Below are 26,353 nucleotides of genomic sequence, written 5' to 3' on the forward strand. Positions count from 1 at the left end.
TGAGAGAGCGGGAGCCGTTGACCCGGAAGGCCGGGGTTGCTGTTCCTGGGGTGGGAGGGGCGGCTGGCTGTTGGCGGGAGAGGCGCTGGCGGTGCCGGTGGGTGATTTGGGGCGCGGAGGTGCGTGTGAGGCGGGCGTCCCGCCCTGAGGTGAGGGGAGCTCAGAGCCCCGTCAGACCCCGCCTGCTGTGCGGACGAGCCCCGGGCCCTCGCCCTTGCCAGAGGGCCGGTAGGGCTGTGGGACCGGCGGAGTCGCTGGCAGCCTGGCTCGGGAGTGGCGGCTGGGCCCTGAAGGGAAAAGGAGGGAGTAGGAAGTTAAAGGGAGTGGGGGGCAGGTAACGGGCACCCACTCGGCTCGGTTGCCTGAATTGTGTTTCCTAAAGGGTTGCAACTAATACCATTCTTGGTATTTTCACACAAGTCTGGCGGCTTGTGTTCGTGGGAAGCCTTAAAGGAAGAAAACCACGGATAGGGTTAAGATTTGCACTTGGCCTTAGGAGCATAGCTGTACAACCTATATGGTTAAAGTATTTACGTTGATGTGGTGGTTTTTCTTAATAAATAAACATTGCAACTACGGAGAGTCTCTCTGCATTTTGGTGATGCCTGTGTCAGACCCGGGTGGCTCCCAAGCAAAGTATTCAGTCTTGGATGCTGAGACCTGCAGGTCGTTAACGCAGCAAAATCTGTCAAAGGTCTGAGATTTAAAGCTGGTTTTCCACGTGGTGTGTAATTAAAGATCTGATTTCCCCAAAGGCTTAAACTAGTGTCAAATCTGTGCTGGGACTAAAAGGAGTGATTCAGAAATCAGTTGTGTATCTTGGCCTCTTGTGTTCTAGCACAGGAACCTGATATGCTTGAAAATTGGTTGAATGCAGTAAAGTACAAGTTCTTTGGTACACAGAGGTATAGGTGCTCAGTCCGCAGTTGGAGTGGCTTAAGTCATGAAACCATGTTTCAATATTATGCATGATACTATTTTCATTTACAGCTTTGCAGCCATGATTAACTCTGCTTTTAGTTAGACACACAGAGTCTTTAAAAAGGTACACAAGCAAAGAGAATTTGAAGGTAGTAATGTGTCATTTCTTGTCATTTGGTTGAAAGTTTTAAAATTCTGTATGTGACTCTTCTGGTGTGTACGGTCACGTAATTTCTTGTCTTGGTATTGGGTTGCCAGCAGTAGCACAAAACCTGCGGTTATTGCTGAAGTCTATAGAGATGGTTTTGAATGTATGTTAGTTAGGTTAGTTAATCTTTTGATTGATGAAACTACAACACCTAAAAATAATGAGCCTAAGGGCAGCTTTTGTGTTCTTAAATACGACATTACAGGAAATTTTGATTTGTTGTGCCACAAATACCTTTTACATTTTTTCTTAACACAAATGAGTAATGCGTGCTTTTTAAAACTTTCTGTGTAGGAATGTAGATTTTCTTCCTGAAGAAGACGTCACTTCCATGATACCTTGACTTAGTCCACTGAAAATGAAGCAAGATTCTACTAGAAACACAGCTTACACTGTGGATTGTGAAGATTATGTGCACGTGGTAAAATTCAATCCGTTTGATAGTGGAGATGCATGTTCCCTCATTGCATATGGTGGCAATAATTACGTAGTTGTTGGGACGTGCAGATTTCAGGTTAGTTTGTGTTGTTGTTGATTTTATTAGTTGCTTCCTGAAATTTACTTTGCCCACACCTTTACTGCACAAAGACCCTCGTCGCTTTCCTGTTTCCTTCCCTCCCCATTTAAACAGGGGAGGGTTTTACTTGTTTATTACATTAGCAAGTCTGGGATATTTGTTCTTCAAGAAAAAATATAAGTATATACATAACATCCACAATGGTATAACTTACCATTCTGCTGGTATAAAGTTCCGTTTGAATAGAATTGTAGAATGGTTTGGGTTGGAAGGGACCTTAAAGATCATCAAGTTCCAGTTCCCCTGCCATGGGCAGGGACGCCTTCCACTAGACCAGGCTGCTCAAAGCCCCATCCAACCTGGCTTTGAACGCATCCAGGGATGGAGCATCTACAACTTCTCTGGGCAACCTGTTCCAGTGTCTCACCACCCTCACAGTAAAGAATTTTTTCCTAATATTTAATCTAAACCTACCCTATTTCAGTTTAAAACCGTTAGCTCTCATCCTATCACTGCAGTCCCTGAATAGACTGCAAAGAAAATGGGAGTGCTCTACTGGAAGAGTAATCCCATTTTAGTATCTCTTGCTAATGTTGGTGACTGCTTTCTGAGAACTTAAGCACGCAACTTTGGAAGTATATGACTTAATATTTGCTGTACGTTCTTTATCATCACAGGGTAATTGGCTCCCTTTTTTGCATAGTTATATTTTGTTCTATGTACATTTGCTATTTAGATTACCTTCTAAAGCTTTCAGCTAGCCTGTGAAACAGCAAAGATTACAACTACTTTCAACTTTACAACTAAAGTGTCTGTGTTAATTTTTTAGGTATTTCTTTTAAGGAAGGACTGTAGAAATAATTACCTAAACTTTTTTTTTTTTTTTTTGCTTTCCCAGTTGTTTTTATTGGATCTCTCTCACAGGCTGTGAGAAACTGTAAAATATGTTTTCTTACCTTGAAATTATTTAGAGTCATCATATTATGAAAGTTTTAAAAATGTAAAATACTGTGTACTGTATATTTTTATACTGTATAAGTTTTTTTAATTAGGGGTTTCTTTGCCTAGATGCTTGAAAATCAATAGGAGACAACTGTTATCTTTGGAATCTATATTTAAGCTTTTTTTCTTCAACTCACTTCTCTATTATACAGTATTATTTTTGTACTTTATCTAATACAAATAACAGCATAATTGGTATTATTATTATTATTATTCCCCAAAGTCTTACTGTTGGAAATTTTCTGAAAAGCACCTAGTGCTAACCACAAAAACCTACTGTCATCAGTATTGCCCTCTATCTTGTTTCTGGTATAGGACTTGAAAAGAAAAAATTAAAATTTTGACAACCACTGGTACAAGGTAGTTTTTCTATAATTTTCATATCTTCCCTTCTCTTCCACATGTGGAGTCATTGAGTATTTCAGAGTAGGGGAAGAAAATGCTGTTCTTGCTCCTTGCTTCAAGAACCATTGAAAAACTCTGGATAATTTCATGCTTCCTCAGCTAGGTTCTTCCTAGCTTCGACATTATGCAGAGGGCACACAGAGAGGTTCTTTACCTTAAAGCAGAATTGTGACAGAAAATTTTGTAGAAATATCCTTTCAGGTGCTCCATTAGATGTTTTGAAAACTTTTAAAAGTTTTTTAGAGGTCAGCTGATTGACTGAGTCCACAACCCCAACTCTTGTTTCACCTTTCCTGCCATCCAGTGTGCTCACCAGTGGGAAGAATAGACAAGTTATAATTTTGGTCGTGTTAGGTGACAGCGGGTACCTTTCTAGCTCCTGATGTTTGAAGAATGTTGTTCTGGAAGTGTTAGCATTTCTCCATAGTGTAAAAACAACTTGGAGAGAAGATAGCTTAAATGACGTGCTTGCTTTTGTTCCCATTGTTTCTTGTTACCATGCTGCTATAAGTGGCTTTAGTTGTATCTGTGAAGATATTACTTGTACAAAGAATGGGCTCAGCATCTTTGTAGCTCAGTTCTGATTTTTGTGCTCTGCATTGGCCTCAGGCTTGAGACTAGAATCATGTCATGTATTTTTAAGTACTTACATATTTCAAGTTAATACTTTCTCTATGTTCCAGGTTTTTACTTTGAGGGTGTTACAATCTAAAAAGATCCCAGATACATGTAATTTTGAAAGCCTTTCAATTTCATATCAATCTGACTTGCTAGAAGCCATCAAGACATTGTTCTGGATTAGCTAACTACATTGTTTCTATAGGAGGAGGATGCGGAAGTGGAAGGCATGCAATATAAGACACTAAGAACGTTTCATCATGGAATCCGAGTTGATGCCATAGCATGGAGTCCAGAAACTAGACTTGATGCTTTACCTCCCCAGATAAGGTATTTATAATAAATGCTCCTCCCCCCAGTGAACTAGCAGTAAATATTTTTCTTTTCCTTATTCATTATTTTAATGGACCTAAAATGTAGTTAGTTCTTTCTTTTGTACATCTGTGAAGAAGGAATTCTTTTAAGAACTTTACGAAGTATGAGGCTATTGTAATGGCCTGCTTTATAAAGCTATTTGTAATGGTCTGCATAGTATGGGCTGTGTTTAGGAGTAGGTGAGATGTTGTTTGTGAGACCCGTTAAGGTGTAAATCTAGAAAGATAGTTAACTCTTAAATATGTACTTAAGAATTAAAATGTTCTCAATAGCTTGTAAGCCTCTTCAAAATTATGATGGTGCTTACTGCTGCATTTTTGTACAGTCTCGTGTTTAAAATATGTTAGAAATTGGTTTATGAATTTATGTTTCAGTATTTTAAAACAGTGATAATGAGGGTTCTTTTTTGTGCTCTGCCACTTAACTTCTTCCAAGGGAAGTCTGAGTGGCTGTTATGAGAGATATTTCAGGTAATTGATAGTTGTTTCAGATTTAGCTTTTTAAAATATTTTGTGTTTCTTTCCATGAAAAAGTATTCGTGGCACCTGATAAGCACTATTTTATCAATAGGTTCCAATTATAACTCTGCTTGTTGCCAAAGCAGAAAAGTTAAGATGGAAGCTTGGGGTTTTTTCAAAATCTGAATGTTCCTTTGCATGTCACTTTGCAGGTTTAAACTGAAGAGAAACTGATAAAAAGTCAGCTATTGCAGTGTTAATTGACTGAAGGGCTTTTCTTTGTCTGTCGAGTTTAGGTTTTGTACTGCAGCTTCTGATAGGAAGTTAAGGCTATTCACTTCAGACCTGCAGGACAAGAATGAATTTAAGGTAAGGGCAGCTAAGCTGATTTTTAGAAAATTATTTAGTCTTTAGTGAAGTCCAATGTTTAATTGCCCTTCTGGCCCATTTTGCTTAATGTCCTGTGTGAGATAGAGCACTGAACTGTGACAGATCCTATATCCATCATCTCTAGGGAAAATCATTGTATTGTTGTCGTGGTTTAACCCTGGCTGACAACTAAGCACCACACAGCCGCTTGCTCACTCCCCACCCCACAGTGGGATGGGGGAGAGAATCAGGGCGAGGGGGAGTAGAACTTGTGTGTTGAGATAAAGGCAGTTTAATAGGACAGAAAAGGAGGGAAAAATAGTACTACTACTACTAATAGAATATGCAAAACAAGTGATGCACAATACAATTGCTTACTACCTGCTGACTGATGTCCAGCCAATCCCTGAGCCGCGATGCCCCCCAGCCAAATCCCCCCATTTTATATATCCAGGTTATCGATGAACGTGAAACATGCGCTGCAGTCAAGCAAGCCAAGCAGTTAAAACCTCTGTGGTATGGAGGACGATGGCTGAAATATAAATATGGGGAGGCCTGGCAGATTGACTATATCACACTCCCACAAACCCACCAAGGCAAGTGCCGTGTGCTTAGAATGGCGGAAGCAACCACTGGATGGCTGGAAATGTATCCCGTGCCACTGCACAGAACACTATCCTGGGCCTTGAAATGCAAGTCTTATGGTGACATGGCACCCCAGAAAGAATTGAGTCAGATAATGGGACTAATTTCTGAAACAGCTTCATAGACACGTGGTCCAAAGAGCATGGCATTGAGTGGGTATATCACATCCCCTGTCATGCACCAGCCTCCAGGAAAATGTAGCGATACAATGGATTGGTAAGGACTACACTGAGAGCAATGGGTGGTGGGACCTTCAAACATTGGGATACACATTTAGAAGAAAATTAACTTTATTCCAGCCGAAACCAGGACAAGTGTATATACTTTTCAGTCTTTAAAGTGGGAATAACTGTAATTATCAGCTATGTGATCTTTTGATTTAGAAGTATTTATGTAACAATTTAACCAAATTGAAGAAAAGCAAGTAGAGGCTTATGGATCATCTAAAATGTACACACAAACAGAATGTTCTACAGGTAAATTTCAAGTACCATGTTGGATAAGGTTCCTTTATATACAGACCTGTAAAATTTTATGTGGTATAGGTTACTGGACTCCTCTACAAGAAGAGCAAATTTAGTAATTTCTCTTTCATGGGGAACTGGAAGTTGCAATACAACTCTTTCAAACAGTAGAAAATTTAATAGAAGGAATACTGAATTTAGTATATAACTGCAGACAGATACACTAAACATGCTCATAGGCTGTCACTTGTTTATTTCTAAGATGGAGACAAAGGAAATGTCTACTTTGAATACAATTTCACTTGCTTTTCTTTCAGTGTAGGTGGTAGTGTTCCTAAACCAGTGATATAAAAGAAGACAGGTCTAAATGCTGTCTTCGCTTTATAAGCTGAAAATTGGTTTTCTGGTGATTTCTTTTCTTTGCAAGACATGTCAGCTCCTATGTCACTTGGATGTATACATATTCTTCAAAATTCTGCCTTTGAAACAGTGTCCCAGTCCAAGTACTAATATTAATTAGATGTTTGTGCTAACCAGTTTGAATTTGTTTTGTTGAGGTCTCAGCCAAGGATAAGCAAGGCTAAGTAATACTATAAAACTCAGGGGAGAGAGTTGCTTCTTTTTTAGTGCTTTGGAATATGGTAATGCCTCTTTTGGTGAGAGTTATGTATTGAGTATAAAGGAGAAAATAATGGAATTTCATTTGTGGTTTGGTAATTTGTATTAGTAAGACAATTATATTTATTGTATAGAAACTAAGTGAATTAAAGATTTCACTTATGTGGCCATACTGATAATGGAATGAATAAAGGTGTGGCATAAGAAGAAAAGATGGATGTTACTAAAAACCAGAATGTCTTTTCTTTAAAAAAAGTACTTTTTATGATACTTCATACGTGCACCTACCCTTAATTTCCTTCTTTCATATTTGGTCATCTTACATGGCTTTGTCACCCAGGCAGTAGGATAACTGACATAGTTACAATCAACTTGGATGGCACTTCTGACAAAATATTTCTAAAAGTTCTTAAAGCCGTTTGCTTGTGAGTTGATGTCTGTCATTCCTTATTAAAGTTATCTATTTATATAATATCTGCCAGTTTTATGATACTGCAGACAACAGGCTTTAATGTTAAGTTGTGAATTAAATCTTTTAACTTTTTAGCAGAATGTAAAGTTACTTAATTATGTATGTCTATTGCAATTTGAGAAATTTATAGAACTTAAGCACACAGAAGAAAGAGAATGGATGAAATCATCAATAACAGTGTAGATGATGGATGGTTAATAAGTGGAAATAATCAAACATATGGATGAATGTGGTGCTACAGGCTCTATTCAGCTAAATTCAGCATCTAAATTTTTATTTATTTATTTATTTTGGATTAACAAGGGACCCGATGGACTGTCTGCTAAAATCAATGAGAAGTCTCTTGACTTCAGTGGACACTGGTTCAAGCCATGGATGAGTGTTTATTTCCACATGTTTAATAAATATGAAACATGTTAATTATTTTTATTGGGGGTTAATTAATGATCAACAATTTTATGTGGTTTTGCCAAAAATTGAATGTGACAGCTGTAATAGTTCATAACTTTCATACCTCTTCCTGTCCCTACATCATCTGGTCCTTAGCAAAATGTATTCTTTTATACCTTTCAGAGTAGACTTCATGTCTACACCATCTTTCAGACTCTCCACTTTGATGTGGGATACAGCCCAGACTTAACACTAGGAATTACCAATGGGATTTGCCATTTTGCTCATTAGGAACTAATTGCTTCTAGACAAATAATCAGTGTTATAATTTCACACAAACACACCTTTGATAATTCATGAGCTTAAACTTTTAACATACAAGTTCAAATAAGCAAGTTTATTCTAACGGAGAATTCTAGTAAGCTGTTTATTACTGAATTAGAATGAGATTACAAACAACACACTTTTAAAACAACAATAATTTTTAATATACTCAATGAGATGATTTTTCCTAGCTTATTATCAATGCATGATCTATATTATCAACCAGAGAAGCAAATGGGGTAACTCAGTAGCACAGTCTGCTGAGTGCTGTTTTTTCAGAATAGAATTTCTGTGATGGGTTATTGTTTTCCCAGTTCTGACAAGATTTTTTTCTGGTATCTGACCAACACACATGACACTTCAAAACATGCACTTCTAATTTAGGGGGATTTATTACACAGTAGCTTTGACTGGATGCCTAGAAATAAATTTGAAATGCCACATTTACATTTCCATTAAGATAGCAGTTATTTTTCATACAAAAAGGTTTGGTGGAGAACTGATTCTTCTACCATTAGGACTTCTTTTCTAGTGAGTATAGAGACTACAGAGTATTAATACAACAGGCGTTGGACATTAGAACATGGTATTTAGGCTGAACAGCCACAGCTGTAAGTACTAGAAGTATGGAAGTTGTTTTGCCCCAGAAGGAAACAAGCAATTACAATATCTTAATTACTCAACTCCAGTTGGTATAAATAGGCTCCTCTACTGTCTAATGTAGACAGAAGGATCACAGGATTTGATTTTTGTCAGCTGAAGATATCATGGATGCTTCTTAATTTTTTGACATAAGGAGACTAAAGATCATTGGCTTGAATTTAACATTAAAGCTATTAGCTTTGTTTATGCCAGCTCCACCACTGGAATTAACAGTCTAAGAACTTCATTAAGGATGTACTGAGACTGAGGAAAAAGTAAAAATCCATATTGTTACTGGGTCAGCTTGGTCTACTGTTAAAAATAGTCAGAAAACAGCTAAAAATAGCTATTTTTACCTAATAGTGAGGAACTCATTAGTGAAAAGGAAGAATGTGGACTAGTATGTTTATATTGATAAAAATGTTGTCTTTGAGACTATCTTCTGGGGGTTTTTTGACAAAAAGTTTGGAAAATATTTTCCCCAGGTAGTCATCTTAATTTCTTCTACCTGGACGATCATTGTACTATATACTTCTTGTCAAGAAAAAAGTAACATCTAACTCTGATTTAAAGTATTTGCAAAATCTCAGATGTTCACAAATACTCAGTGAGCTATGCTGAGCTGGCTTTCAATAAAGTTTGATATGGTGGTTTTTTACTAAGAGTCAATTGATACCTCAGAAAAGCTACTTCATAAACCTGAGGTTGAACTTACAATGAACACGTGGAAGACTTTGATCCATTGTACGGTGCACACTTTACACATGGGATTTTCAGGAGAGGTACAAAATGTGCAAATAAAGCTGAAGGAAGTATGTGATTACAGTTAAAATGTAATCCCTGAACATTTTGTCTTTTATAGTAAACAATTAGTATGTGTTGCTTCTGGAGGGATAGACGGAGTAATCTTACTCTGTTTTCCCAGTGGAAAAAGTGTCTTGGTGTAATTATCAACAAGGAACTTGAAGCATACTGAGTTTTCCATTACTTTGTCAACACGACTAATCCAAAATTTATGGGTTGGATCAAGCCCAGAACAACAAACAAAAGGTAAAATATGACTGATGGATCTTCATGAAATCTTTTTCTTCTTTTGAGGTTTTCATTTGGAAGTGGATTGTGGCTTCTTTCTCCTGCTTCAAATTTTGTTTAATAAAAAGCATATTTCATCAGAACTGTGGAAGTAAAATGAGGCAGGATATTTGAATTCAGAATGCTGAAAATTTTCAAAAAACTTGGTATTTCTGTCTAAATAGTTTAGCATCATCTTAGGATGTATTAGTTCTAGTATAAGCCACTAGGTTTTAATAAAATTATGAGCTATTGCAAAAAATTAAGTTGGCTGCCGAAAATGTTTCTGTATTGAATTGATGAGGCATTCATAAAATTTTTAGAGAGGGTGATTTAGTTATTGTGCATGCTTGAGAGATTTTTTTTTTTTTAATCAGTTCTGCATTTGTTCCTCAGAATAGCTACCTTTAGAGAACAGATAGTGTGTTTTCCTTTCAGAAAACTGTGGAACTGGTTGTTTTCATTCGACCTTGCTTTCTTCTGCAATCTCTCCATGTCATGCTATTATCCAGAAGATATTTTTGTCTCCTTTTTATGATACCTTGCTGGGCAAAACAAGAGCAGCTATGCCTTGAGACTTTATCAGTGGGACTGAAGAGGATGGAACAGTAACAGATACAACATCTACACATGAACATTTGCCTGACTTAAAATTTTAAGTGAGATTTCTGTCAAAAAGACCCTAGGTGTACTTAATGAGAGAAAATACGTGTAAATCCTCAGATGGAGCAAACTGGTATCTTAACTAGCTACAGATTTTCTAATAAAACCAGAGGTGATTTATTCATACCTAGTCCCCATGTGAATGAATTTGAATGTACTTTGCGCTTTGACTGGACCCTAAATGAGATGAGTTTTGCATGCTTGCTTAATGCTAAATATGCATAAGTTCTTTAACCTAGGTTTTTGAGGATACTGTAAACCTCAAAAGATTACTGATGTCTGTCAATAAGTACAAAACACTTCATAGAATTGAGAAAAAAAAAAGGTGTCTTGATATTATGGCCAAGATAGCTGAAAAGCCTTCAAAATATGTAAAAATTACCTAACTTTTAATTTTTACTAAAACTGGGATTTTGCTTTTATTCAGAAAAGCTATGCTGCTAAGTTGGTTTTTGTTACAGATAAATTATTCTCAGTCCTTTGAAATAAAAATGTCATGATTAAGAAGCTTCAGGCGAGAACAATTACACAGTAACAAGGTTCCCTTTGACATGACTTCATGCTTTCTGATACAACTGTAAATGTTTGCTTTTGAGTGACAGTTCACATGTACATTCACACCATGAGTGCTCATATCCTATTATTTGAGAATGGATGATCTATTATTTCACAGTAAAAGAAGAGTGTGCACTATACCCCATTTTCTTTCCTCTTCAGCACAACAGCATATAAAGTAGAGAGCACAAAGCACTGTGTCTGTTCTTCTCAAATGCATAATAGAAATTGTGCTTAATTGCTAAGGTGTTGTACAGCTTGCTTGGTTTTGCTTGTACTGTTATTCCTCATTTTTTGTTTTCTTAAAGTCTTCAGTGTGCATTGTCTTGTTTCATCTTTCACTGAGAGTTTTTTCACTGTTTTTTCGAAAGGTAGCCTTTTGGTCTGCCATCTTTAGTGGACATATCCTCAGGCAATTTGTGTGCTGACTGCTAGGAAGAGGGCATATACTGGACAAGTGGTGTTTTATTGCTCCTTCAGGAAAACACTCTTGCTGCTTGCAGAAACCCCTAGTAAAAACTACTCTTCAGAGATAAGAGTTACTTACCAGTAATCGGAGTTCTTTAAGATATGTAGATCATGCATACATCCACTTCCTGCTCATTCTTCTCTTTCTTTCTGAGATTTATTATCTTTTACCTTCAAAATTCAGTGGTTGAAAGGAGATTAAAAAGTTCTGGTGTGATTCACTGATCTCTGTCAAGCAAGAGCATCAAGCTGACCTCTGTAGCAACTACAAGGCATAGTGGGGAGTCTTTTCACCTACAGTATGAATCTACACATGAATTAAATATTTTAAAGAACTCCAGTTACTGATAAATACTTTTTTTACCTTCCATGTAAAATGATGGCTTTATCTTAACACTGATACATCTTTCTTTTAGTGGGTCTGTTAAATACATTGTGAACTGATGGAACAGTCGGCGATAAGGTAAAAGTATTTCTTTTTTCTGGTTGACAGACATTTGATGGCCACTCAGATTACATTAATGATCTGGTGTTTGCTCCCAAAGAAGGTCAAGAAGTTGCAAGTGTAAGTGATGATCACACCTGCAGGTATGCATTTTCTTCAAAACATTATTGAGATAGTGTTTGGCTTTTTCTGGGCGTGTATGCTTTATATGCTTGCTTAAATAAATAAGCGTTTTTATTATTTTTTTTTTGGTGAGCCTTCATAGCCCACTAACAAGAGAACAAGTGGACTAGTCTTGTTAACCAAGTTGTGGACTGGCTTTTTGTTGTGACTTGGGGGTTGTTTTTTTTCAAAGCAACGTTTTGAACTAACAAGATACAATGTGAAAAAACTGTCTTGGAGTTATGTACACTATCATTTCCCCTGCTGGGACAGGAATAAAAGGAATGAGAATAGGAGAGAGGACATGCATAGCTCAGCACTGAACTATACAGCCCCTCTCTTACCTATTCTGTCATCATCAGTCAAGTTTAAAACCAGTATATGTATGTGAACTTGTCTGTCTACCCAAATTTATTAGCCTTACTAGGAGGTGGGATTACATAGCCTAAGGACAGTACCATACTAATACAGTGCTACTGGCAGCTCATAATACCATGATTATAGCTGCTTCAAACCCATGTATTTAGTTATTTGTAACTGGAAGTATAAAGGAAGCATGGTGGTTAAATACTTTGAAAAACACTGGTTAAGGTTTTGTAGTACGGGAGTTTTTCCTTGTGAATAGGTCCCCCATCCTCCTCTTCTAGTAGTGCACATGAATCTGTAAAGCTACTATTCTTATCTCTCCAATGCAGCTCGCAGTTGGAGAGATCAGGAGGGCAGCCATGCAGGCTTTGCAAGGCTACTGCAATGGTAGCAGCAAGAGACTTGAGAAAGCATTATCTTTGACTTTTCTTTGTAATAGCTGTGATAATTCAAAACTTCTCTCGATTAAGGAACTGGTTTAGCTTTTTTTCTGTGATTACACGAATCATGTATTTGCTCTTTGAAGATACCACCATACCAATTCCTATATAAATAACCAAATAGTACTCAGGGGGGAAAAAAAGGTCATTTTTCACTTAGCAGGTAGAAGATGGCTTAAGAGAGAAGGGAATAGCTCTTAGAATGATTACTCTATGTATGAGATTTTTTAAAGGGTAGATCATCAACTGATATTAATCACAGTTTAGTAGCTTTAGTAGAGCTACTCTGCCCTGCATAAATAGAAAATCTAAAAGGCCTGTGATTTTAACACCCCTAGGGAACTCAGAAATACTACTTAGTCCAGTAGACAGATTTTCCATAGACGCCCTGTCCATATTCCCAACAAAATCGTTAGGAATGAAGAGTAGAAGTATATGACTTATTCGTAGCTTGTTCTGATTTATTTCCTATTCTTAATTTCTTCAGTAAATCTAAACTAATATTGGGCTTATTCAGTAAAGAGCTGTTTGAATGTGTGGCCTTTTTTTTATGAAATTTATTTTGTGAAATGCTCAGTGTTCCTAGGATGAAAGGGAACTGTTTTAAAACCAGTAGTCTAATTGATAATAAATTAAAAGGAAATAAAAATGATATAATTAATGTATACTATCAAGTTTTCAACTTAGTAACTCTGAAAGATATTTTATGCAGTAAACCATAACGCCTTTGGCTAAAAGCCATGGGAAATAAGTAGGATTTTTTTTGGCTACTTCAGTTCTTATTTTTTCCATTCATGCATGTGGAGCATGAAGACTTTTTTTATTGAATTTAAAGGTTACACTTTCAAAACTAATGGAAAATGCATTCCTTGGGACTTACCAAAATCATTCCTTACTTACTGTGTAATTTGCTTCAGCAGTAATGTAAGAAGAGGAATAATTCTTCTGTCTGTACTGAGTTTCTATCCTGAAATTGTTCTCAGGATACATCATCTGTTAATACCTTTGGAATAAAGTTCTAGAACAATTAGTACAAGAACATGAAGTTTTGAATGCTTGGGTATTGTTCTGTTAGAGTTCCACTTTTAAGTCTTAATAAATGCCTCAGTATGTACAGAATATACACAAACATGTTTAGATCTTACCTGGTTTTCACTCAGCAGTAAGTTTAGCAGAGATATCCATGGAACTCAAATTTTCAGTTTTCATGCACTAAAAAATCTTGCTACAAGCTGCTGCAACAGTGACATCTCAGAGCTGGGTTCAGTCATTTTGGTTGGAAGACAGACAGTGTAACTCAGATACTGGTGATATTCAATGTTCTTACCATTGAATTGCTGCTATATCATTCAGGAATTCTTGTTGTTTCTTGCACGTAGTCTTTGTTGGCTTTGTTGGTCTCACAACACAAGACTTTTTCCCAGCTGTGAAGTAGAACTGAATTAAAAATACTCTTGCATAAAAATAACTGCAGTAGCCATCTATGTTACATAGTTGTGAAGAAAAGTGTTATGTGCATTCATAGACAAGTGAAGAGGTGTTGGTATGTAAATATGCTGTACGCATTCATAATCCCACATTTCTCTGCACTGAGAATCTCAAAACTAATAAAACCTTAAAAAGAATTGCTTTTCTGAAAGAAGACACCTTTGGAAGACACTTAAAACCCACCACATTGCAGTTACAACTGCATTTATATTAAAGATCAAAATTCCTGTAGGTAAAAATTACATCTGCAAAGGTGATTGAAAAATTCAAATTCTGGGTCCTAAATATCATATGTTACTTCCTTCATTTTGTCCCAAGGATGGCTGTGTTCCAAGATGGATGAAGCAGTTGATAAGCACATAGCTAATTTATACCTTTGGCAGGATATTGTAATTTTCAAATTTTGCTGTATTTCACTTTTTTAGGCATTTCATAATTGCTTTACTCTTTCTTAAAAAATGGAGAAAGAAAATAAAATCATTTCTAAAGCTTGATTGCAAAATTCTAAAGAAGATGGTAAAAGACTGGCAGAGGAAATAGCTAAAATAACTACTGTTATACTAAACAAAAACTTGACTCAGTTTTATTTATAACATATTGAGTATAATTGAAGTGAAAAAAATACAAGTAAATATCTTTTGTATACATTAAAATATCAAATTTAGTATATTTATACATTTCTGCTGAAAGCCAAACTTGGTCATGACAGAAAAGAAAAGTAAATTACCTCCTGGATTTAATCTAATTGTTTTCCTTCATATCTAATTGTTTTTTCTTCATGATCTACCTTTCATATCTCAGTTTCAAAATTCTATGTAATATTTATTTGTAATTAAAGTAATTTGCTTGTCCATTTCTTGGTATCATAAGAGCATGCTTAATGAATAAAAACTTATATGATAGCTTTAAGGAATATTTCATTTAATTCCTTAAAATTATAAAGCATTATACACTTTGATCATTTGCATTAAGTATAGGAACATGCAAGTCCTGCTTTGCTAATGAGAACTGGATGTGCAACTCCCTGTGCACCCCTCTTAAAAAAAAAGAAAAAAACTGCTGGCTTTTTCATTATGATTTGGAAACACAATACAGGAGGCTGTAGGGATTCAGATGTACAAATCATTTTGTTCTGATACTTAATGAAGCCTTTGCAAGAAGAACATAGGAAATGTTTGGAAAACAGCACGAGCTTAACAGACACCCCTCCCTTTTTGACATTATCTGATGTTTCTTGGATTATTTCATGCAAAATACCGTCCTGGTAAAACCCACTAGTCTCATATGCATGCTAAAAATTAAATTCTGACTGTTAAAAGGTTAATTCAATCTGATTGATAACCACCTCATACTCCATACTGATATTGAACTGAAAGATTACTGACAGTGTCAGGCCCTTAATAATGGCAGCATGGCACTTTCTTATGGTCACGAAGTGCTGGATTGGATTGTATTTTAAAAAGCTGAAAAGGACTCATCCATCCCTCTCTCTCCCTCCCTTTCTCTTTTTTTTTAATTATTCCTTAAACTACATCATCTTCCTCTCTTTATGTGTGCGTAATAGAAAAGAACGTACAGTTGACTTATCTTCCACTTTATCTGTGAAAGTACTTGATCTTTGATTCCTTTCTGAGTTCTGTTCAGTTACTTACGCTGTGGCTCATGTTTCTTCATAGAGAAGGACTTTGTGAATTTATTTATCAGTCACTGTCAAGTTCAGCCTTCTCTGTTTGCACATACCACAAAAGCCAGTCCATCAGAAGATTAGTTTTGCTCCCTGGACAGAGATTGTGGGGAAAGGTTTGATATCACTGGAAACTAAATTAACTAGAGTCTCAAAATTTATCGTAGTGTTTCATCTGTTTTCAGGGGGTTTTAATCTATAGTGTATTTGTTTACATGGTACTCTTATGTCTTAGTTATTTTGTGTAGGTCTTTCTCTAGGCAATATGAAGGAAAGCCAATGGTAACTTGTTTGGGTTTTTTTGTCTTGTGTTCTTTAATGTGTTGCCAGTGCTTGTTGCACTTGAGTCTTACCTTGTTAATTCAATAAATATTTCAGTCTTTAGCTATATTGAAAAGTTGCCTTCCTCACTTATTCCTGCCTCCAAAATTATATTTTATTTATATCTTCCCATTCCTAGAGCACTCAGTTATGGATTTTTGCCAAAATTTAAAAAAAAAGATATCTTACTTCATGTTGTTCTATCTTCATCTGTTTGTGTGATAGAATTCCCCAGTGTCCCTTAATATAAGAAATATCACACCAAAATATTTATCCTTTCTGAGGTATGCCAATTACAATTATCAAGCTAATTATGCATTATCATTGATGAAAATAAAGGAGAGTCTTGGATTATTTTTAAGAATCTAGTCTTTTGACTGCACACTTTTTGTATGCATCCCTGTATGTCCCCCAAATGTAGTCTTACACAATTTCTGTTATACTTTACAGTCATGATGCAAGTATTAACCAACAACTTCTGTTGTACTTCACAATCAATATGCAAGTATTAACTGGTCTCCTGTTACAGTATCCAGTCAGCTTAAAAAAAAAAACCAAAAACAAAAACCAAACACACTTTTCAAATCAAATGTTTGGAAAGTTATTTCAGTCTGGTCTTAACTGTGTATGAATAAGCCTTTAGTTTGAAAGTCTTCAAAGTATGTGGATGAAATGGTAGCTACAGTCCTAGAATGTACTCTAGCCTATAAATTGTTTTAAATAGAAATCATTGCATTGGATTTGTTTAGCAGTTACCTTGTAGTTTATAAAGTCATTGGCAGAATTGTAGTTGAGTTTCTCAGTAACAGTCATACCACAGAAACATTTAGTTTTACATCAACATTGAAACAATAAGCTGATAACTCTTAACAGCTAATTTTTCTTTGGTTGAAAGGATACAACAGAAGCTTCACATTTTTGCAAAAATACTGCTTAGTCTCTGGCTTTACTCTAGATAACTTTAAGGATATTTCAGCAGTAATAGTGTTTATTTCTTGGACTCATTTCTGAGTGTGCATGTTCTGAAATTCACATAGCAAAGAAGTCAGTTGAGACCCTTGAGATAGTACATGTGCAGCTCCCCTGCCTCTCCCACTTCTACCAACATTGCAGGGGATAATCAGAATCACAGTTACCAGTGAAAATAGATCAATGCTTGCATATCCAAGTAGGTATTACAAGAGGCTAGAGGTAACATGGATTTTAATGCCCAAATCTGAAAGATTCTAATTACTAATTCTTTAATAACATTGACATTTGCTTTGACCACCAAAAGAAAATGGTGAACATGTATCAACTTTCTGAAAGAGTATTTATACATTTACTCTGTGAAAAGGCTTTTATTTCATGGATCAAAAATAAGTGAAGGAAAGGTTCTACAGGCACAAATTTAGGAACCTGTATGCTGAGTCAGGAGATAGTTTAAGATGGCTGTGCCTGGTGGACTAGTGCTAGACAGCAGAGATGAATCTTCCCTTTCTCCCCATGCAACCACTCTTGTGGCTTGTTTCGCACAGTGTGCTGAATAGGGAATTCTGCTACAGATTCTGCAGCGGTGAACGGTTGGTTGGGCAGTGCATTACCTGATTTATAAAAACTTAAATTCTTTATTTTGTCAGTAAAATAAAATAAGTGACTAAAAATTATCTTGAATATTAAACCTTTTTCTTCTTCTGAACGGCTAGAAGGGATTTCTACAGTTCCACTTCAGCCTTCTGTTCTTTCATGTCCTGCCTAGTGTCCTATTCAGGTCTTTGATAACCACCTCCATATGGAGTTGGCAGAAGACCTGAGACAAGGCCAGTGTTGATGGTATTCTCCATGGTGTTAACTAATCTCTGCACTTCCATTTTCCTTTTCTGAGATTTTCCTCTCCTTGCTCGTGCTTAATGAGGAACAATTTCGCTCTTTAACTTCATTGTGTGATCTCTGTAACAGGAATCTCTCCTTCTCCGCAGTCCTCTAGGCTTTTCAGGGGTGATAGGATTTTCCTTGCACATGGAATATGTCCAATGGAGATATAAAGAAACATCAGCAAGGGGTATTTAAGTATTTAAGTTAGATATTATTTAAAAAAAACAAACCATGTTGGGCATTTTTAAGAGTAGGTCAGACAGCAATCTGTGAGTAATGTTTCAAGTATAGTTGATCATGCTTTGTGGTTGGGAATGGTATCAGATGTCAAGGTTTGTTCTAGCCCCCACTCCAGTCACTAAAATTGTTGGAAACCTTATGTTGAAAGAATTCCCTTTTTTACTTCCATCTTCTGGGGATTTGAGAAATGCTTGAAGGTTGCGATATGGTTTTGGTCTTTTGCTATTGCAAATGATGATTTTTATTCAGTTAGATTTGGGGTTGCTCTCTAGTTAGAATTATTCAGAATTCAGAAAGTTAGAATATAAAATAAGGATAATCTCCATTGCCACAAGACAGGTTTTCAGATGTTCTAATGAATACTTTGCCAACTTTAATAAAAGTCCATTGTGTGATAAAATTACTGCATATATGCAGCATGTCATTATCCGTATTCATGCATACAACATACAATATAGTTGTTCCAATGTAGTTTGAATATCTTCGCGCTTTGAGATAACTGCAGTTGTCATTTGTTTGTTTAATCATAGGATGTGGGTGACGAGAAGTGTACTAATGTCCTGGTTTTGGCTGGGATAGAGTTAATTGTCTCCCTAGTAGCTGGTATAGTGCTGTGTTTTGGATTCAGTATAAGAAGAATGTTGATAACACACTGATGTTTTCAGTTGTTGCTAAGTAGTGTTTAGTCTAAAGTCAAGGATTTTTCAGCTTCTCATGCCCAGCCAGTGAGCAAGCTGGAGGGGCACAAGAAGTTGGCACAGGACACAGCCAGGGCAGCTGACCCAAACTGGCCAACAGGGTATTCCATACCATGTGAGGTCACATCTAGTATAGGAACTGGGAGGAGTGGGGGCAGGGGATCGCCGCTTAGGGACTAATGGGGTGTCCGTCGGCGGGTGGTGAACAATTGCACTGTGCATCATTTGTACATTCCAATTCTTTTATTATTACTGTTGTTATTTTATTAGTGTTATCATTATCATCATTAGTTTCTTCTTTTCTGTTCTATTAAACCGTTCTTATCTCAACCCACGAGTTTTGCTTCTTTTCCTGATTTTCTCCACCATCCCACGGGGTGAGGGGGCGGAGTGAGTGAGCGGCTGCGTGGTGCTTAGCTGCTGGCTGGGTTTAAACCACGACAACTAGTATCTCAATCTTCTTTAACGGCATTTGCAAACTATCTGTATTTTGTGTTAGTTTAAATTTTGTGAGCACTGCAGTATGTAGTTTCTCAGTCCTTAGTTACTTAAAAAATAATGAATTTACGGAGCAGATTACATATTATTTTTGAGGCTTTCCATTATTCAGACTTTGGCCCTTGTTTCAGCTGTGGTTATTCAAACTTTTCTCCTTCAAATTTATAGTGGAAGCTTTTTTAAATATCAATAAAAATACCACAAGCCCAATAACAAGTCTATACAACAATGGTTGGTGGGAGGAGGAGGAGAGGTAAGAGGGTGACACATTGCAGGGTTACAAAAAATAAGGATGTTTGAAGAAAATTAGACACTAGTTTGCTTTGGTATAAAATCATGGTAATATTAGTCAAGTTTCAAGGGTTTTGAATGGGATTGATTTACATGATAGGAATGTGGACAAAACTAGAGGGGTTTTTTAGCATCTGTAGCTGATTTGGTTATGATTACTGAGCAATTGAGTAACTGAAAATCAGTTTGGCTAAATTTTGGTCTTTGCACATTTTTTACTTGGGTTAGTCACAAAGAAATATTGAAAAGAGTTAATTGAACACATATGTAATTGTAAACTTCCATACCAGCATGGACTTGATGCATTCAGACAAGGATCTATTTTGATATGTATTGCCTGGTTTGGTTTTTTGTTTGGTTTTTGTTTGATACCATCTTTGTTATCAATCAAGAAAGAAGGAAATATAAGAGGGGCATTTATACTTTTTTTCCCCTTCTTATACTGTTTGTTATTAACAATCTTACCATTCTTACAAAGTAAGAGATACAAGTTTGGCATTTTATAAAAAACAAACATAGGGAGGTAGAAAGAATAAATTTCTGTCTCAACACCTAATAACCTCACTCATTTCAGGGAAGGAAACATGATGGCATGCTCCTTTGGCCAAAATGATTCACCATCTTCTGTTATATCATAATTTTCTCCCTGCACAGTAAATACACATGGAAAGTGTTGATTTGACTTGGACAAATCTACAAGGCAAAATTTTTGGCAGTAGAAGAAAGTATTGTATGTTTCTAAATTACCTAATCAAGTAGATATTTCATTTTTTTAAACAGTTGTCAGGTTTTTGTTTTGACTTTTTTTAATAAGAACACTGATTCTTCAAGATTAGAGACCCTGTGTTTTCTACAGGGAGAACAAATATTTGATCTGTTGTGGTTTGGCATAAGAAAACAACATTGTTCATTAAATATATTTACTTTATTCCCATATATTTTGTCTAGACTTATGATGTATTATTTAAGAGTTTTTTGAAATCTCTTAAATATAAGGCTCTAAGCACCCTGGTGAGATATAAACTGAAAAAGTCTGGAGGAAGTCAGCAAAAATCCTCTAGAATAAACAATAATAGTACATAGCCACTCATCTAACTCAAAAGACTGAGCAGAACACTACTTAAAAAATTGGCTGTTTCTAAGGTTTTGCATGCCAAGGAAGAAGGATATATGTGTATGTTTCAGTGTGCAAATGCATATGAATAGCATGCAGCCTTCTGGTTCAGACTGATGTTCACAACTATGATGTCTTTGTCCTGCAACTGAGCTACTGATTTTGTAGAAAAAGAGGCAGCTGAGCAGTGGCTGTGAAGTAAAATAGTCTCAGTTTTGGTTTAGTTGCATTTTCTAAATGAAGTAGCTTCATGGTTCATTAACACTCATATCAAATGCATCCAAAGAAAACTCACTCATCACCTAACCTAGTTTTGGTGTTTCAGCATATGCTTCCCTGTCAATCCATATTGACCAAATATTGTTGATTTTTTAGGGTTTTTTTTAACTGCTAATATGTACTGTAGGTGCTTCTAAAGGAAAAGATTAAACTGGCATATGTGATTTATTTGTCGAAAGCTTGCCAAGACCCTTTGTGGGCTAGTGCTACCTAGCGTAGATCCTTTTGTTTGTCTTAGCTTCATTTTTAGTTGCTTATATTTCCATTACCCAATCTTGTCTTACCAGGAAAAAATGGAAATTCATAGATTAGACAAGCAAAATACTTCAGTGCATGGTCTTATCCTTTACATGGTAATGTTCATGATTTAAGTTGCTTGGTACTTCATTATAGGTTGCTTGTATCAGCTACACCAACACTGACCTTCCTGCTTTGTATTGTCTCACTGTTATTTATGGTATAGTACAAAGGCTGTAGTGTTGACTTAGGAATGAAGTGGGAATGTATCCTCTAGATTTCATGTCTAGACAACTAAACTTGTCAAATTATTTTGATATTGTCCTTTTAAACAGAGGCTCTGCCTACTTCGTGAACGTTAAATATATTACCTTCAGCACTGACTTTTACTGACTTTTGAAGTGATAAAGCACAAACATTTTTTCATTTAGTCACTTCCTTTGTGAATGTATTGAGGCACTGAAAGTTAATTTATTTGCTGTCAAATGGCAATAGATAGTTTAATACTTTGTGCTTTTTTGGTTTTTTTTGCTTTAGGGTCTGGGATTTGGAAGGAAATGAGAAGGCCCATTTTGTTTTACGTTCTCCTGGAATGAGTGTTTGCTGGCATCCTGAGGAGGCTTTTAAGGTTGTGTTTTCCAGCTCTTCACCCTCACCACCTTTAAAATAACAGGAGGGTGGATTTATCTAAACTATGAATCTTTGATGCTGTAGTAAGAATGAAGTTTGGGGAGCTAGTGTACTTTGTAACTGGATATTGGTTGGATCTGCTAATGTGAAGTCACTGTAAATGAATTCTCCTTCTCATTCTAATCATTTTACCCTCAGTCCCTCACTCCTCCCATCAGAAATACTCCTTCTTGATTACATACATCAATTGTTGTTGGTAACTGTTCTGCTGATTACATATTAACTTACAGTTACCAGTGAAAAGTTCAAGTTTTTCTCAGTCATGGTAACACAGTTCACCAATAACATAGACTCTTATAAAGCATGCCAAGTTTTGAAAAGTATCTGTTTGAAGTTAGTAAGGGATTTTTTTTGTTGTTGTTCTTGCTTGAATATATGAAATATGTGCTGAAAAATCAAAACAAATCAATAAACTGTGTTTTTATACTTATCTGTTTATTGTACTAGGAAGGATTAATCAGCTGATATATACCAAAACATTCAGCTTCATTAATGGTCTAGTCCTTGCAATCTTGTATTTATTATTCCTGTTGTGCCAATCAATAACTGCCTTAAGCAGCTACAAATAGTTGTTCAGATTACCACAAAAACACACACTTAAAACAGAAAAGCAGTCAAATGAGGTATCAAAATATTTACACAGCAATAGGGAAGAAGGATTTCTATTCTCATCACACTTTCCACCAATATCAATATCCAGTCCTTACTAAGAAAACTAGGAAAACTGTTGATTCAGGTGGTATCACAATTGAATGTTTGCTACTGTTTGCTACTGGGCTACTTTGTTAGCACAACAAAATTACTAGATTTGCCCCAAAATATTGCATTCTTACATATTAGCTTGTCTTTTCTTTGACCCTTATCAAAGAGTAAGCACAGGAGGTTTTTGTTTGTTTGTTTGTTTTTTTAACGAGCCCCCCCCTCAAAAAGCTAGTAAAACTTGACAGACTTGATGGTTGCTGAAAAGCTTATTGCAAATCAAAAGGCTTACTGCACCATGTCCTGTAGTTTGCAGAAGAGCATGTTTTGGTGACATCTCGGTTTTTCCAAATAAACTTGGATGTTACTGGAGTATTGGTTTTAATGCTTCTTTGCATTCCTTGACTTCCATGACTATCTGGAAACCATCGTCTCCTCATGGAGAAAATACCTTTCATCATTTAATCAGGAAGCTCTTACTACAATACTTAATAAACAACTGCTTGAATATATTGCTTTCATGGAAAAAGTCGAGATAAAATCTGTTGCAGACTGTTACAGGATGAAGTAAGAGATATTATATAAAATCAGTAAGCGTGAATCCAGATTCTACAGTTACACTGATTAATACTGTTGTTTCCTTGTACAGCACCATGTCTGTCAGTCAGTTCTTTGTACTCAGAACAGGAACTTTTTAATTTTAAAAGGATAACTTTTTGCTATACAATTCTAAATGCACAGTGCATTGGTGGTTAAGAACTGGTGCTTCTAAGCACCAAAATTATATATGTAGGTACCTAAAGATATATTATGTATAACAATGTGACAGTAGCATAAAAGTGCTTTTTATTGATTGGTGTTCAGGAGAATGTTTTCTGGTACAAAGTGAAAAATTGTACCTATTTTAATATTAATATTTGCTTGAAAGTATGCTAGGTTTGCTATAGAGTAGAAAAGATACTAAGATTCATTACATGTGAAGTTTACAACTTTCTGTTGATTTCTCTTAACAGCTGATGGTAGCGGAGAAGAATGGAACAATACGATTCTATGATCTAATTACACAGCAGGCCATTCTTTCCCTAGAGTGTGAACAAACACCGCTGATGTCAGCAGACTGGTGTTTAAAGAATACTCTTAAAATTGGAGCAGTTGCTGGAAGTGATTGGCTAATCTGGGATATCACTTGCTCCAGGTATTTTTATACAGAGGAGATAGGTTTCTTTATTCTCTTCTTAAGCAGTGCATGAAGAGATGTGGCTATGTTGCTAATACAGCACTTAAATGCTTTATATATTATATCACCTAATCAGTAAATAAATGAACATTCATCAGGAATTATGAAATCAATACAGATCATTCCCTGGTATTCTTTGTTTCATCTTTATTTATCTGTTAAAAATAACATTGTCTGTCTTTTTGTCCATTTGAGACAGCATCTGACTACTGTTTACTTTTCACTGTAAGTTTTATGTGTTTGTTAAAATTTCTTCTAAGTCATAAATAGATAATTATTGAACCATAATAAACTGGATAACTACTTCAGTTTTCCTACTCCAAACTGAGATGTAAGCTGCAGGAATGCTCTGGTTTTCCCTCAGCTTCTTCACAGAGAGTAGACAATGTGTCCCCTTCACTGTTTAAATGATACATGCTTTTGGTACTTATAGTATGAGCTGTAGTTGTTTGCAGAACAGTTTTTACCCTGAATGTCTGTTTTAGTTATCCACAGGATAAGAGACCCGTCCATGTCGATCGAGCCAGATTATTCAGGTATAAGTGTTGTCTCTGTTCTGTGGGTTTTGTCTATATAAATCTATGTATATGCAGGCAGTTATGAGCTTAGGGACCTGGCTGCGTCTCGCTTAAATAATTTTTAGGGGGACCTGGTCTATAAACTTTGTGAAATTTGTGAATGACCTACATTCCCATGATTTTTTTCTTTTTTACAACAACATGCATATGGGGCTGCGGGTGGTGAATCATTTACAAGCCATTTCTCTGAATTTATTTCTCTGATGTTAGTGGAATATCGGACAGCTTCACACAGTTAACCACAAGGAAGAGAACTCCACTTCCTGTGCACTTCTGATAGTCTGATAGGGATATTTGAAAAGTACATTCATTTTATTCATAGGTGGTCCCGAGTGAATGAAAATCTGTTTGCAACCACTGGATATCCAGGAAAGACAACTACTCAACTGCTTGTTCATCATTTAGGACATCCCCAGGTAAATTTCTGAGTTCAGCTTTTGACTGGAGTTGCATCTGTTCTCTTCAAATCAGGGTCATAAATAGTTAAAAGCTACAATTAAAAACTAGCCCAAACCATCCAGAAATGCTGCTTAGTCTACCTATTTTGTTTTGTTTTGTGTCATCCATGCTAAGGGAGAAAAAACCACACCACACTTAACCTGCTCTTTTAAAAGCTGCTTAATCTATATGTTTTATTTTGCTTTGCCTTATCGGTGCTAAGGGGAAGAAAAACACATTTAACCTGTTATTTAATAAATTTTCAGTATTTCTAATTCTAAAGATGCTAAAACTAGCTGGTTGTGTATTTTACAGGTTTGAACTAATTATATTTTAAATCATTAATGAAAATATATCCAGAAACAATGAATGCAAAGCATAGGAAATATTTTGGTTTTGCTGGAGTTTGTATACATTTGTAATGCTTACAGTAAAAATATTACCTCCAAACATATTAGTTGTGAGTATGCTTAAATAACAGGAACTAATGTCATTTAAAAAGGTTTCTAAGTTTGAAAGTATGCCTTTAAAATAATAATAATGTTAATAATAATGAAAATAGTTGAAACATTTGTTATCATGGAATATTTTGCTGTATCTTACTTAAAGGTAGTAAGTAGCTACTGGAACTAAGTAGCAGATAATCAGATTTTTCAGTTGGATTTCTGTTGTATTTTAACTGTATTTGTAAGGAGTGCTAAATCTATGGTGTTTATTTGTCTATGCAACTTGATATATGTGGTATAGAAATCATTTACATGGTAATTTGTATTGATACTTCTCTCTCTTTTTTTTTTTTTTTTTTTTTTTAAAGCCCATTCTTACTGGCACTGCAGCTGTAGGATCCGGTTTAACATGGCATAGAACTCTTCCATTATGTGCAGTCGGAGGAGATCATAAAATTTTCTTCTGGGTAACTGAAATGTAAAATAAGCATTTGTCTTCAGTTTGAACTTTACAGCATAATGTCTCTTTTCTAGTAAAACAAAGGAATTTACTCTTTGTACTGGTATTTATTCACTTGGAGAACATAAGAAAGGAACAAGTGAAATATGAAACATTTGTGTTTGATTTTTAGCTTGCAAATACAAGAGCTTTTGTAAAATCGGTTATCATACATCTGATACTTGGTTACTTCCCTTAAAATAAAATGTACACTTTTTTAACATGGTATTTGGTGTGAAATGAATTTTTTAAAGCATTTTTTTAAGAGATTTTGTATCCAGCAATCTCAGTCTGGCAATCTTGCTCAATTAACACGGCTCAAATACTTTGAAATTGTCCAGAGTACCTACAGAAAGAACACCTGTCTCTGTATTAACTTTCCCGACCATCACTATCTTATAAGACAGAAATGCAATAATGTGCTGTCATAAAATGGTGTCTGTGAATGTATTTGATGAATAAAC

The 26,353-nt window shown here is 35.8% G+C and overlaps 1 protein-coding gene across 4 annotated transcripts; it reads left to right on the forward strand.

The window, feature by feature from the left end:
* The first annotated feature begins 27 nt into the window (after positions 1 to 27).
* On the forward strand, positions 28 to 26,115 carry NUP37 (nucleoporin 37). 4 transcript variants are annotated; one of them, XM_069807464.1, is made up of 10 exons: positions 28 to 119; positions 1,424 to 1,643; positions 3,877 to 4,001; positions 4,801 to 4,873; positions 11,679 to 11,773; positions 21,840 to 21,930; positions 23,705 to 23,886; positions 24,414 to 24,464; positions 24,829 to 24,922; positions 25,759 to 26,115. In XM_069807464.1, exons 2-10 carry the CDS (start codon positions 1,488 to 1,490, stop codon positions 25,870 to 25,872), a joined length of 981 nt encoding a protein of 326 aa, XP_069663565.1. In that variant the 5' UTR covers positions 28 to 119; positions 1,424 to 1,487; the 3' UTR covers positions 25,873 to 26,115. The 4 variants fall into 4 exon arrangements, with proteins under 4 accessions (XP_069663565.1, XP_069663566.1, XP_069663564.1 ...); XM_069807465.1 differs by having other exon boundaries at positions 42 to 97; XM_069807463.1 differs by having other exon boundaries at positions 48 to 149.
* Positions 26,116 to 26,353: the final 238 nt, after the last annotated feature.

The sequence above is a fragment of the Haliaeetus albicilla genome, chromosome 19, assembly GCF_947461875.1.
Source record: "Haliaeetus albicilla chromosome 19, bHalAlb1.1, whole genome shotgun sequence".
NCBI classification, from domain to species: Eukaryota; Metazoa; Chordata; class Aves; order Accipitriformes; family Accipitridae; genus Haliaeetus; species Haliaeetus albicilla.